Source organism: Telmatherina bonti (assembly GCF_933228915.1).
Source record: "Telmatherina bonti genome assembly, chromosome: 11".
Classification (NCBI taxonomy): domain Eukaryota; kingdom Metazoa; phylum Chordata; class Actinopteri; order Atheriniformes; family Telmatherinidae; genus Telmatherina; species Telmatherina bonti.
The window spans coordinates 36,941,392-36,954,569 of NC_136629.1; the positions used below are offsets into that span (position 1 = coordinate 36,941,392).

At 40.3% G+C, this 13,178-nt stretch overlaps 2 protein-coding genes across 2 annotated transcripts; both read right to left on the bottom strand.

Moving 5' to 3' along the window:
* Window positions 1–221: 221 nt before the first annotated feature.
* On the bottom strand, window positions 222–6,043 carry mtx2 (metaxin 2). Its single transcript, XM_079248671.1, has 10 exons — window positions 5,911–6,043; window positions 4,057–4,104; window positions 3,923–3,969; window positions 2,975–3,047; window positions 2,695–2,771; window positions 2,453–2,545; window positions 2,345–2,383; window positions 2,135–2,260; window positions 1,871–1,947; window positions 222–1,345 (listed from the first exon to the last, which is right to left on the bottom strand). Exons 1-10 carry the CDS (start codon window positions 5,948–5,950, stop codon window positions 1,186–1,188), a joined length of 780 nt encoding a protein of 259 aa, XP_079104797.1. The 5' UTR covers window positions 5,951–6,043; the 3' UTR covers window positions 222–1,185.
* Window positions 6,044–9,096: 3,053 nt separating this feature from the next.
* Window positions 9,097–10,495, bottom strand: LOC306762403 (homeobox protein Hox-D4b-like; the record flags this gene model as incomplete). Its single annotated transcript, XM_079248846.1, is given in 4 exon segments — window positions 9,097–9,410; window positions 9,974–10,430; window positions 10,434–10,478; window positions 10,481–10,495. Coding segments are annotated over 4 exon segments (831 nt in total).
* Window positions 10,496–13,178: the final 2,683 nt, after the last annotated feature.

The following is a 13,178-nucleotide window of genomic DNA, read 5'->3' on the forward strand; positions in this document are numbered from 1 at the left end:
ACACAACCTGATCAATCGCAGGGCAGTTGGAGGTGATCAGACGTTACCAATGAGCTTGTATGAGACCTGGAGGCAGAAACACAGTCAAGTCTGCGCTTCATCAGTCTAGGAAGCCGTGAAATTAAACTCCAACAAAGATTCCTCTACACTGAATAATACTGGGCTACAAATGTTTAAAACAAATAGCTAAAAATGTGCTTTTTAACAGAAAACACACGTCGTCGCTCAAACACTTTTTATTGGAGGGGGGAGGTCTACTGAGCAGAGTGTCTGTAGGCATTTCCCATTCACACAAATAAAACAATGTGGAAACTTCAAGAATAAATCACATCTTCACCATTATGTCCAAGGATGCAGTACATTAATAAAATCTGATCTTTTGTTGGGAGAACAAGACTGTTTTGCATTTCTTGCAAGCTTGCAAGTCCCCAGGAGGAAAAGCGCTGCATGCCATTTGACCTCTAAGCCGGGTCAAGTGGAGTTCTGGCTTCTGAAAGGGCGATCGTGTCACACAGCTGTGAAATCCATAATCCTCCGCTCAGAGCGATGGCGATTAGAAATGCACAGCGATATATGTAACATCAGACAGCCTTCAAGCGAAAAAACAAACAAAAAAATATAGAAAAGTAGAGTAAATAAACAAGCTAGCACCTCTGTGTCATTAAGCACTCATCCAGCTGATGCACCACTGGAAGCGACATTTAATCTCTGCAAGCTCCGAGTTCTGTTCGGCACTAACAATGACGTCTGATGCTTTTTCTGGAAACTTGTTTGGCTAAAATAATCAAGGTTAATCAGCATTTCCACACAATCACTGACATGGGTTTAACATGTATAGAATACATGTGACAATAATTACACCAAACAGCAGCATTTACTGAGGTTTCTGTGTTTTATTTAGCTGGGATTCTGATGAAGACCTCCCACTCTGGCACATCTATTCATCTGTTGTTGACACATCTTAATTCTTAAAAGAACTGGCTTCTCTGAAGTATTAGCAGCTGCATGCAGCAATACAAGCAGGAGGCGAAGGACACGAAAGGAAAAAAAAGGAAAAAAATCATTTAAAATGGTCAGGTTTGTAGGTGAGGGCAGTTTTTAAGCTTCTCGGTGTAACACTTAGGGGAATGAGAGAAGGAAATGCAGAATGTACAAGGTGAGGTGACAGGAGTTATTTTCAGTCCTTCAGGAACTCTTGTCTTCAAAGTAGGTCTGCTCGATGCGTCTGCAGAAGGACAGGAGGTTGCTGTAGCTTTTTATCCTCTCTGCCAGCTCCGTGCTGGTCAGCCTGGTGGTCAGTATAGTGAAGAGGTGACCAAAAACCAACGCATCCAGCTCTGTAGGCCTACAACATACCAAAACACAGTTTGTCACTGCTGAACTCAAACATTTAATTAACTGTGGGTGCAGAAGCTGCAACATGCTAAATCTTAAAGTCAGGCGCAGACCGGTATGTGCAAATCTTCAGATCATAACAAGTGTTTTCCACAACATACTATTTAAAATTAAAGCTTTTTATGTATCTACTTGTGACACACACACATTTTTTAATTTGATTTAAAAGTGGTTTCAGTATATTTTTTGGGAGAAATGAGCATTTTAGGACCGAGCTAATGATTTACTTGTTCAGGTGTTGTGGCGTGACTTAACCACCAGGTGGTGCTCAAGAGAAACCTCCACATTTGGTTCCCATAAAAGAAGCTTTTATCAACAAAAAATGAGCTTCTATCAACACATCAAACATGTAGTAGCAAAACAATCTCACACACACACACACACACACACACACACACACACACACACACACACACACACACACACACACACACAATCACACACACACACACACAAAAACAGACGGTGTACGTACTGTTTATTAAAGAAGTATGGTTGTGTTCCCAGCCTCTGAGAGAGAGCTTGGCAGCACTGACTCACGTCTTCATAGACCTAAAACATATTTAAAGCCAAAACAATCAAAAACAATTGAAATTGAATAAAAAACTAATTAATTAAAGATAAAACTGTATTAAATAGGGAGGTCTTGAAGTTATGTTTGCATGAAGCATAAAAAAAATGGGATAAACATGATCTGTCAGCTTTGAAGGAACTGTAAAACAGATGAGAAAATGCGAACCTGTTCCAGCGTTTTCCCTCCCCAGCCGATGGCGTTCATCTTCCTGCGTACTTCCCACTGCTTCTGATAGGCCAGGATGCTACTGAGAGGCCACGAGTAGGGACTGCTGTACCTGGGACGAGAGATCTAAAACAAACACACGTGTGAGACAAGAAGCCATGAGGGTTTCACCGACACCTGCTCGCAAAATCAGAAGACAAGCATCCAGACCTCAGCAGCTGTAGCGTCATCACACCACTGGATGTAGAGCTGCAGGAGGAGATGCAGCTGTTACTCTGTTTCAGCTCTACTATCAGCACACTGTTAGCTGTTTCATACCTCAGCAGTTAGCAGCATGTTGTTGACCAGCTCCATGTACGCTTTCATTTCAGCTCTCTGAACATCATCCAAGCCGTCGCTCAGAGAGTGACCCTGTCGACCAAAACATAATGACGATTTAATGTTCCTCCTCTGCAAATACGGTTACAGTAATAATACGGCATACACAAAGAAACGATGTGAAATTATGATTAAAAGTGAAGTTGTTCATTTCACAGCAACTCCCACATCAGCTGCATCACCTTAGCTTTGGTGAACTGCACTATGGGCCCCAGTTCGGACACAACCTGGTTCCCAACATGAATAAAAGGAATTTTACCTGAAGGAGAAAAGAGAAAAAAGGAAACTATTAAACTTCTTTGGGTAGCTGAAGCTTCCAAAAGCGCCTACATATCTGATATGTGAAACTGTCTGAAGCTAAACGCTGTTGGAGTTCCAGTAAGAGAGAAAAACTGGGAGGGAACGTCCATACTGGGACTTAAACTCGGCTGAGATGTTTGCCTCTGTGGCATTTCTACTGACCAGACGGTGACATGTATTCAGCGTTTGCTCTGTAAACCACCTCCACCGGCAGGCCACACATGCGAAGGTAGGCCTGCAGAGGACACACACAGATGGGACGAGGTGTAAAAAGGAAGAAAAAAAACCAAAGCAAGGATTTAACACAATTAAAGCCTGTTTTTATAATCAAACCGACACTGGAAGCGACTTCTGTGCTCATTCTGCAAACGAAAACAGGAGAAAATGTGAGGCATTCCGTTACAATCTACAACCTTGAGTCCAACATGTCACATGAGAGCTCCTCTCATTTCTGGACTCACTGCCTCCTCCTTCCTCTGCCAGCTCAGCCATTTATCTTCTTCTCAGTCCACCTTACATTAGTTTTAACTCCGCTGTGGTGCTGCCACAACCAGCGGAGAGTGTTTCCTCGGGCAGAATCATGGCCTACGAATCAGAATTTTCAGCGAGGTTTCGCTACATTCCCTGAACAGCTCAATGGCTTTGACTGCAGTTTTTGTGTCTTTACTCCTAAACGCCCGTGTCAGCACTGTGCGGTCAATAGCCTGCAACAACTGCCAGATGTCCTGCTAAGCCAGGCTGTGGAGACAGTGTGGACACCCAGCTGGATACAAACACATAACAGGGACTCATTCAGCCTCCCTGCTATGCTAGCTGGTCTTTATTACTGACCTTTTGGAAACTAAGATATAAGTGATGGTTGTTCAATGTGCTTTTTATTACGGTTGAACACTTTGTTCCTCTCTTTTGTTGCCGATCTCTTCTGTAGACATGTTGACATTAAAGTCAACATGTTGTTTCTCAGTGTAAACATCTGATATAGTCTTGATAATGTGACAGAAATCCTTTGGAAATCTCTGCACTATGTTCTCACTCAGGTTTACTACGTAACGTGGACGTGAACGTTGGTGAAACAGGATCTGAGCAGAGAACACAGAAGCAGAAGCTCACCTGAACAGCAAGAGATGAGGCGCAGTCTGAAAGCAGAATCTGATCCTCTGTTGAAACATCAACAAATTAACGTACAAAATGACGCGAACATTCGCAGAAACAATCCATGATGCTCATTCAATGGTCTGGCTTACCCTTCAGCGGCTGGTACAAGGTCGCATTTTCAGGCCAAGGCTCAGCAGCTAAACGGGGGAAAAACAGAAAAGCAGACAAGCATGGACACAAAATTCCAGAGGAGTACTTTTTCCTGTTTAACTGATCAGTGAGGTACCTGAAACAGACACGGCCCTATCAGTCACATCATATGTCAGAGTATCTTCTCTGATTAAAGTCGGCTACTTATCACATGCTAACATTCACCAAGCTTCAGGTCAAAGTCATGAGAGAAGTCTGGTCAGTTTTTATTGCAGCTGGGAACCGGCGCATCTGGTTTATCGCTTCACAACATTATAACCGACCTATCAGAGCACCCGGTCTGCCTTCCAAAGAAAACTCCTAAACACAGATCAGTTGACATAATTACCATTAATTAATCATGTTCAATAAGCTGCTCTTTCTTCCATAATTCTACATTTCCACTTGTTACAATAACTCTGCAGCTTAAACTGGAAGGAATCATCTCTTTTATCCGCCCACCCTGAATTACTTTTCGCTAAACTGTAACATTAAATAATGATTTAATTATTATTATTTTAAAGACTAAATCTCGATGCGAAATCTGCTTATTTTCACTGCTGGAACAAAAAAAAAAAAAAAGGAAAATACACCTCGTTGTATGTCTGAAATGTAAACTTTGTAAGTTGGATTTTTTCCAGTGCAAAGCAGCTTGGTACCACAACGTGTATGGATGTACTTTCACATTTATTAAAGCTATTTGCTGCTGTTTTGCAGCTTCCCACTACCAGAGACACACCTGAGGCGAGGCATGCGGAGCAACACACCTGGTTGCACGAGGAAAACCATGTTGGCCACCTTTAACGTTACCTTGGTACATGAATAATATTTCATTTAGCTGCTTTCACGCAGGCAAGTCGTGGTTTTGTGAATGAATAAAGCCACCAGCATGATCTATGATGTAAAGTTTCTTCTATGAAGCTGTTACATCTTTCTGGTTAATATGCAGTTGTGCTCATATGTATTCATCCCCTTTCATTAAAGAAAAGCTGAATTTACAACAGTCACTCAAATAACTGGAGACTTAAAAAAGGAACAATAACTAAAAATTTGCAAAAATATTATTTAGTAATATAAGACACTGTTTTTTCATTTAATTGAGTTGAAAAAAGAAATAAAGCAAGAAACAAATTGGTCCTGGACAAATTAGAGCACTTTTCTGTTGAACAGTGGGACAAAATACCTGTCAACAGGTGCAGAAGTCTGACTGAGAGGAACAGAAAACACCTGACTGGAGCGGAAACATTAAAGGATTCTTCAACTAAATATTAGTTTATGAGTGATGTAATATGTAATAAATTATCATATTTGTTTGCTTTTTAAAAAAAAAAAAAAAAAAAAAAAATTCTATTGAACCAGAATTAGAAAATAATGTAATAATTTTCATAAAATTTTTATTTATTATTACTTAAGTCAATTTCAGCTTATTTTACAGGCCGCTGTTTTTTTCCTTCTTTAATGAATAGATGTGAGCTCAACTGTATGCTTTCATCGTGTTTTATATTCATATATTGATGTTTTACTAATAACTATATTATTTAACTGTTTGTACAGTGATGGAGGAAAAACTGTTTATGTTAAACTGTGTTATTGTGAAGCTGCATCAGATCTAACCTTTGAGTCTTGGAAAATATAGTTCACAAAGACAGTTGTCATTTCTGTCAGATTATCCCATTTTCAACATGTAAAAATTACTTTTATTTGCATGATCGACTGAAAAATGCCTCACGGCTTCCGTTAGCTGACATTAGCATGCTAAGCTAAGTTAGCCAAATGAACATTGAGGAAGAGACTCATCAGAAGCCAAACTTTACCTGCTATCTGCGACACGAAGGCGTCAGCTGCAAGAGGCATCGTGTTTTCTATGTTTTTCCTGTTTAACAGTGATTACTGCGACAGAATGTCTCAATGCTTCATGTCAGGTTAAGGGCAAGTGTTGGTCTGCACAGGTCCGTCTGCAATTAAGGTCCGGAAGAGAAACTGAATATTTAGTTCCACATCACAACTGAACTGTAACCGCTGACAGTGAAATGTTAATCTCTACTCCTTGTCTTAATATATAAAATACTGGCTTTATTTTGGTCCAGAGAAGTTTATACAGCTGCGGCCTCAATGTACTCACAGACTAGACTAAATACTCTGATCAATATAATGATGAAATAGTCAATGTCTTAAAAACCCATCGTTACTGTAGGACAGTGTTTTTCAACCAGTGTGTGCCGTGGCACACTAGTGTGCCGTGAGACATTATCAGGTGTGCCCTGGGAAATGTTCCAATTTCACCTGATTGGTCTAAATAGCAGCTTTGTGTTCATCCAGGGCACAGGTGAACGATAATAAAATTCCTTTTTCTTGTGTTTATCTTATTTCTATTCAAGGCCACTTTGACAAGATGGACTTTATATTAATAATATGGACTTTAGGGGAAAAAAACATTTGGGTTTGTGGTGTGCCTTGTGAGTTTTCAGTGAAAAAAAGAGTGCCTTGGCTCAAAAGAGATTGAAAAACACGCTGCAGGAAAATGATCAAAAAGTCTAAGTAGATTTATAACGATCCACACCTGAGAAGTGCTTCCTTTCCGAAACAGTCTGAACTTGGTCCTTTGCACATTTATGTGCGTTTTTTCTTGTTTTTGCATTTTCCTTTAAATTAGAATTAACCCTGAAGCCATTATAAAAATAATAAATTTATTAAAATAGACTCAAGCCCATAAAAGAACACACAGAAGACAAAGAGGACGCATGCACATAAACTCATTTTAAAAAATAATCAACAACAGCTCAAATATAGACATTTCAACCAGTGCATCCTCAGCCTGGATAAGTACCGGGAGCAACTCCCAGACGAACTTGACTGAGCTATAATTATGCTGTTTGTAGAGTCGTCCAGACGTTGCGTAAATTTAAACATCAAATTTCTTAAAAGTGCTTTGAGAGTGTGCTCACTCCTGCAGAGACAAACATCTGACTTGCACTGCCACCTCTGGGAACTCCGATTACTCTCATAGCATCATTATATGCAACTTGTACCACTAAACCATTTGTTATCATAGATTGCAAAGAAATAAAAGGCAGCATAAAATTATATGTTTATTTGTTCAAACTGAAAATATATAAAGAGTTTTACCCAGAATGAAAGATTTTCTCTCTTTCCCCATTTGGGTTTAGCTGCACTATCTAATGCTACCGCCAGGGGGCGCCGCAGCTTCGTCAGAATCATTCACCAGAAAGATTGCGCGATATAAAAGTACAAAAACGTGAGATATTTAAATACACATTGAAAACGAAAGGTTTAGTATAAATAATTAAAAAATATAAAGCAATTTTTGCTATGTATACATTGATTAATTACAATTAGTCTAAACATATTTAATTATTTATTTCTGTTATATCTGCTCGCTTTTTGGTCTGCATCACAACTTGAACCTGTGACTGCTTCACCAGTGTGTGATTTTCAAACTTGCTCCTTGGCAGTCCTATCATTAGGCTTTCCTTCCCTTCCACTCACCGGAAACTGCCAATTTATGGCTCTGGAGACTCCGTCCTCTCAGCAGCCACTCAGACATGCTGCAGATGATTGTTACCTGCCAGCCTTTATATAAGCTTGACCAACACGTCTTCATAGTATATATAAAAATATTGGTATTAGTCTACTTATTTACACGAAGGAGTTTTTAACAAGCCTATCCCTACAGCATGGCTTAGCAAACACCACACACGTGCACACACACAAACTGCAGTCATAGGAGGATTTCTGGCTGTTCGTTAGATATTTCAAGAATTTCCGCAAAATGTGAGTTTTTAATATTTGTTAGATTTTCTTAAACATAGTCTGCATTTAAAATGTGAAATAATAATCATTGCTTTAATTTGTTTAATAATTTGTTTAAGATAAAGATGAGCGTCATTTCCGTCTCACACACACACACACACACACACACAGTCCAAACACCTGGAATCACAACCCAACAACTCTGCTGTTTGAAACTTTTTTTTTATTTTTTTTCTCTCATCTATTTTATCAAAACATTCATACATATAAAATTCTTGCACAAGTTTATCTTTTGAAAAGAATGAACATATAAAAGAACAAACTGGGTCGCTACAGGGAATAAAATATGATTCTAAATAATAAAGATAAGTACTGGCATACAGGTTTTGATAGCATATCAAACTGGAATCAAGAGAAAACGAGTTTTATGCAACATTAGAGGGTTAAAGTCTAAAACCTTTATCAAACATTTCAGGAAGTTATTTCCTTAAAACCCTGTAACCCTGAGAAAGCGAGCTGGATTTAATCAGTGTTGTGCATTACAAACCTCCAAGTTGGCTCCTTCTGAATCCCATATTATTGTTTCTGAAGTGTAAAAAGGAAAGATACGTCTGCACGATATGGCTACATTCCTACAAAAAGCTATTATTACATTAATACAATAATGAAGAAAAAACCATGAAGTCATTCACCAAACATTTAGCTGTTTCTACTGATGTTTGCTGTTTTTCTGTTTATTCTTTTCACCATTAAAGCGCCAGTTTCTGGAACATCTTGGTAACGTGCATACACACAGGGCTCTTTAGGTAGCTCAGGTAGTATTAAACCCTGTCTTATGTTTACCCTGTGGAAATAAAAACCCTGTTTTCTCCAAAAAGAAAATAAAAAATCTCCAATCCCCGCTGAAATGCAGACACCAGCATGCTGCTGCACCGGTCACGTCGCATCTGTTGGGATAAAACTATCATTTGCAGCAAAGAGGAAACAGGCCACGCAGATCCACAGACAGAAGACTGGAACTAAATGCACAACAAAACATGTGAAATAATTTTGTTTTAAAAAACACGAAGGAACTGACAAAGCCTCGCGTTGATCTGTGGAAGTCCAGCCAGGATTTCTAAAGCAGTGTGGAAATGTTTCAGGACCTGAATCCACGCAGGAACACCGGTGTTGGAGTGGAGGTGCAAACATGGCGTGACTCTGCGTGACTCTGCTCCCACGCCGCCTCTTCACGCCGTGATCACCGCTTTCACCTTCTCGCTGCTGCCGCTGTTGTTGTTGTTGTTGTTGTTGTTGTCCTTCTTGTTCTTGCTCCTTCCTTTGGTGTTCGGCAGCTTGTTGTCTTTCTTCCAGCGCATGCGCCGGTTCTGGAACCACACCTTGACCTGCCGCTCGGACAGGCAGAGCGCGTGAGCCACCTCGACGCGGCGGCGGCGCGTGAGGTAGCGGCTGAAATGGAACTCCTTCTCCAGCTCCAGGACCTGCTGGCGCGTGTAGGCCGTGCGCAGCCGCTTGGGCTCCGGGCCCACGTGGTTTGGATTCACTGCGGGGAGAAATTCACCAGAGAAAATACAATCATTTATTCATTTCCACTGAAACTGCTTCTATTTTAGTTTGTTCATTTTCCTTTTTTTTTAGAGCTGAAATTAAAGGCAGTTATTTTAAAATGAGCAGAATAAATGAAACCAGCTTCTAAAATTCTTATTTAAACATTTATTTATTAATATGTTTGTCTGCGTTCATCCTAATTTCTGGTGGACTGGGAAGAAGTCCAAGAAATCAATTTTTCTTTTGGATCTGCAGCTTTTTGCTTGGCCAAATCAGATCACACACACACACACACACACACACACACACACACACACACACACACACACACACACATATTGTGGCAGGGTCATAAAACTTTATAGGGGCTGTAATTCTCTCTGCTCTCACTGAGATCGTAAATAACTCGACAACAAAAACGATGCTCACAAATGGAAAGAAAGAAAAGAAAAAAAGTGCCTCCCAGAAAAGACATAAATAAAAGAATTAAGTCGAAATAAAGCAGGAATTAAATGGACAGAGAGACGTCCAGCTGGACAGATTGAAACGGGACCTCACCATGAGCGATGTGCACTTTCTTCATCCAGGGGTAGACCACAATGGGCGGCTTGTCTCTGGCCTGGCAGGCCGCTTTCCTCTGCACCTGAGCGGCTTTGTTTGTACAGGTCATCCAGGCCTGGCACTGCAGGTCAGCAGCGGGGAATCTGTCCTTCCCAGCGGCGTGGGGCTCTCTATAGACCGGGAGGGTCGCGCCGTGATGCTGCGACTGGTCCTCTCCATCCTCTCGCTGATGACCCTGCAAGGAATGTTGATAGCCGGTTTGTTGTGGTGTGTATGGAGGTGGAGGAGGCTGCATTGGCTGATAGCCCCCTCCGTAACTACCACTGTCCTGGGGGTTGTTGTAATACCCCCCTTGGTCAGTAAAATGACTGTAATCTTCTTCACAAGGCGGGAACTGCGGCTCAGCATATTTACAGCTCACCACGTAGGACTCCATGATTGATTTATAGCAAGGCTAGTAGGAGAATACTAATTTTTCTTTCTCTCCCCTCTCTCTGTCTCTTTTTCCCCCTCTGGCATCTCGCCATCCTGCGGCTGTCAAATAGACGGACGGCCGCGCGGCTCACATGACCCTGCGGCCAGCCAATCAGAGGCGGCCCTCTGGCTTGTTTATGTCAGACGTAATGGGATCATTTGGTGGAAAAAAATGGGCATCTTAGGACTAATGAAGATTTGCTGGTTAGGAAAATTACCACCATTAGACGTTTGTGGACCTTGAAAAATAACCTTTAAGAAACACATTTATCTATCTATCTATCTATCTATCTATCTATCTATCTATCTATCTATCTATCTATCTATCTATCTATCTATCTATCCATCCATCCATCCATCCATCCATCCATCCCTCCCCCTCCCACAAGCAGCACCCATTGAAAAGACCCGGACTGTGGATTTATGGCTTTTAGCTGACTCCCTTTTTGCCCCCCACAGATGTCCGGAGCTGAAAAATTAATCTGGCCCATATTGAGAAATTGCAGGGGCCATATTTGGCCTTGTGGAGAGTCAAAGGAGAGACAACAAAACGTGGCGGGTCAGAAAGGCCTGAAATGGAAGAATAGGATGAAAGGTTCCGAGACAGTGACTAGTAGTTGGCTTTGTTGGGCCGGGGTCAGGCCGAGGTGTCCCCTTCACACCCACCAACGCAGCTTTTAAAGGAGGAGGGGGGGGGGTGTAAATGCATTACTTTGCTTAAAAAATGATGCTGCGTGAGTCAGAAAACACGACAGACTTGACTGCTGAATTAATGGAAAATGGTGAAAAGTGGATTATTATTCTGATGGAAGAAGAAAAAAGCTTCAGAATTAATTTACAAGAGGATGCTTTTTTTGAGTCTTTTGCAGAAACAAGCTTTTTTTCTGTTGTAAATGTCAAACCACACTTGTCAGGGACTAAAGAAATCATCTTTCCCCTCTGGAATTGCCCATAAATCCAGGTTTTATCCTCCAGGATTTATTCTGTGGCCGCAGCTGCAGGCAGCAGGTCTGATGCTGCAGCCAAAAGCTCTTCATAAGTCTGCCATGTGCCATTACTTCTGCAACATGAAGAGGAAAGGGACAGCTTGTTTGTGCTTGGTAGGGGCGTGAAAGTAGCTCCTGAAGATTAGTTTAAGGTTTTGGGATACTTAATATATAGTGAAATAATTAATATATGGCAGCTATTTATCTAATTTACTGAATGGCCCATAATGATTGGATTAGGATCGCTTTGGATAAAAGCTCTGCTAATGACTGTAGAATAGAATAGAATAGAATAGAATAGAATAGAATAGAATAGAATAGAATAGAAAAACACTTTTCTTATGTTGTAACCTAAATATTGAATGCATATTTAAAAACAAGATTACTCATAAAATAAAAGAAAACAGTCAAACAAGATGTATTTACAGCATATTTTATTGTATGATGAGTTTATTGAGTTTACATTTTTTCTTTTTGTCCTTTTGGTGTTCAAAACATGAAGCAGTTTTTAATCCAAAATTTCAATCCTGACTTCTGAAGCAATCTGTGCTGCTAATTTGAGTTCATAACCAGATTTACCAGTAATAAAATCAAGGTTACTGGTGTGATTTTTTTTTTTTTTTTTTATGACCTGAGGAAAAAAGAAAAGCAGATAAGATCTAGTCACAAAAATCACACTTGATACTACAAACCAGCAGGAGCGACCCATGTAAGGCCTTTAGGAGAGCAGCAAGCTCTTCTTTTCATAAAACTACACAGATTTCAGGCAAAATGTCCAAAACAGAGAGGAACTGAATGCTGCAAAAGAGGACTGAAGGAGGAGCGTTCCCTTAGCAAAGCAAACAGTCATCCGATTTTTCTTCCTTGTCATGGATTTGGATGGATGGCTAGTCATCGCCCATAGACTCCCCTAGAACCCAATCTGTGACTGAGGCAGCTCCACACACATTCGGTTCTACAGGGTATATATAGGCGAAGCTTCACGTCGCGGTTGGCTGCTGATGACTTCTTTTTCTTTCTGACAGAAATTCACTGAGTTTTTTTTCTCTTTTTACAGAAGAAAAAAATAATTAATGCTTTGCTCAAAACTAGGGATGCACCGATACCGATACCATGTGTGTACTTGTACTTGGTATTAATAAAAGTGTTCCGATACCACAACCGATACCTCACTAGTCAAGATGCTTCAGATGTGTTTTAAAAGAAATAAATGCCTTGAATGTTAAAATGTGACATTTATTGTTACAATTAAAGCCAGATCTTTGTTTCCAAACCACACATTTATAGTTGTATTTAGGTAAAATGTGTAAAATATGTGTTGAAATAGTTAGATCTGTAATGTTATTATATTTGTATTGGTGAGGTAACTTCAGAAAGGATGGGTCATTTATTACAACCTAATGAAATCTTACACAGTTATAACAGCAATAATAACCATAGTCACAATAATGTTCATATAAACAGATCTGGTGTCGGTAAATATCGGTATCGGCAGATATTCCAGTTTCAGATATCGGATTGGAACTCCCAAAAAGTTGATCGGTGCATCCCTACTGGAAACTCATGACAGCACTTTAAACTGTTGCTCAACCAGTCTTCACATCTCCAACATGTTCCTGTTCTTTAATGTCATGGTGTAATTTATTTAAACAACTGGTGCGGTCACATGAAGCTTTTACCACCAGTAACTTCTCATAGGACTGAGATACACTGGAAACCAAAGAACATCACTGGTAGACTCA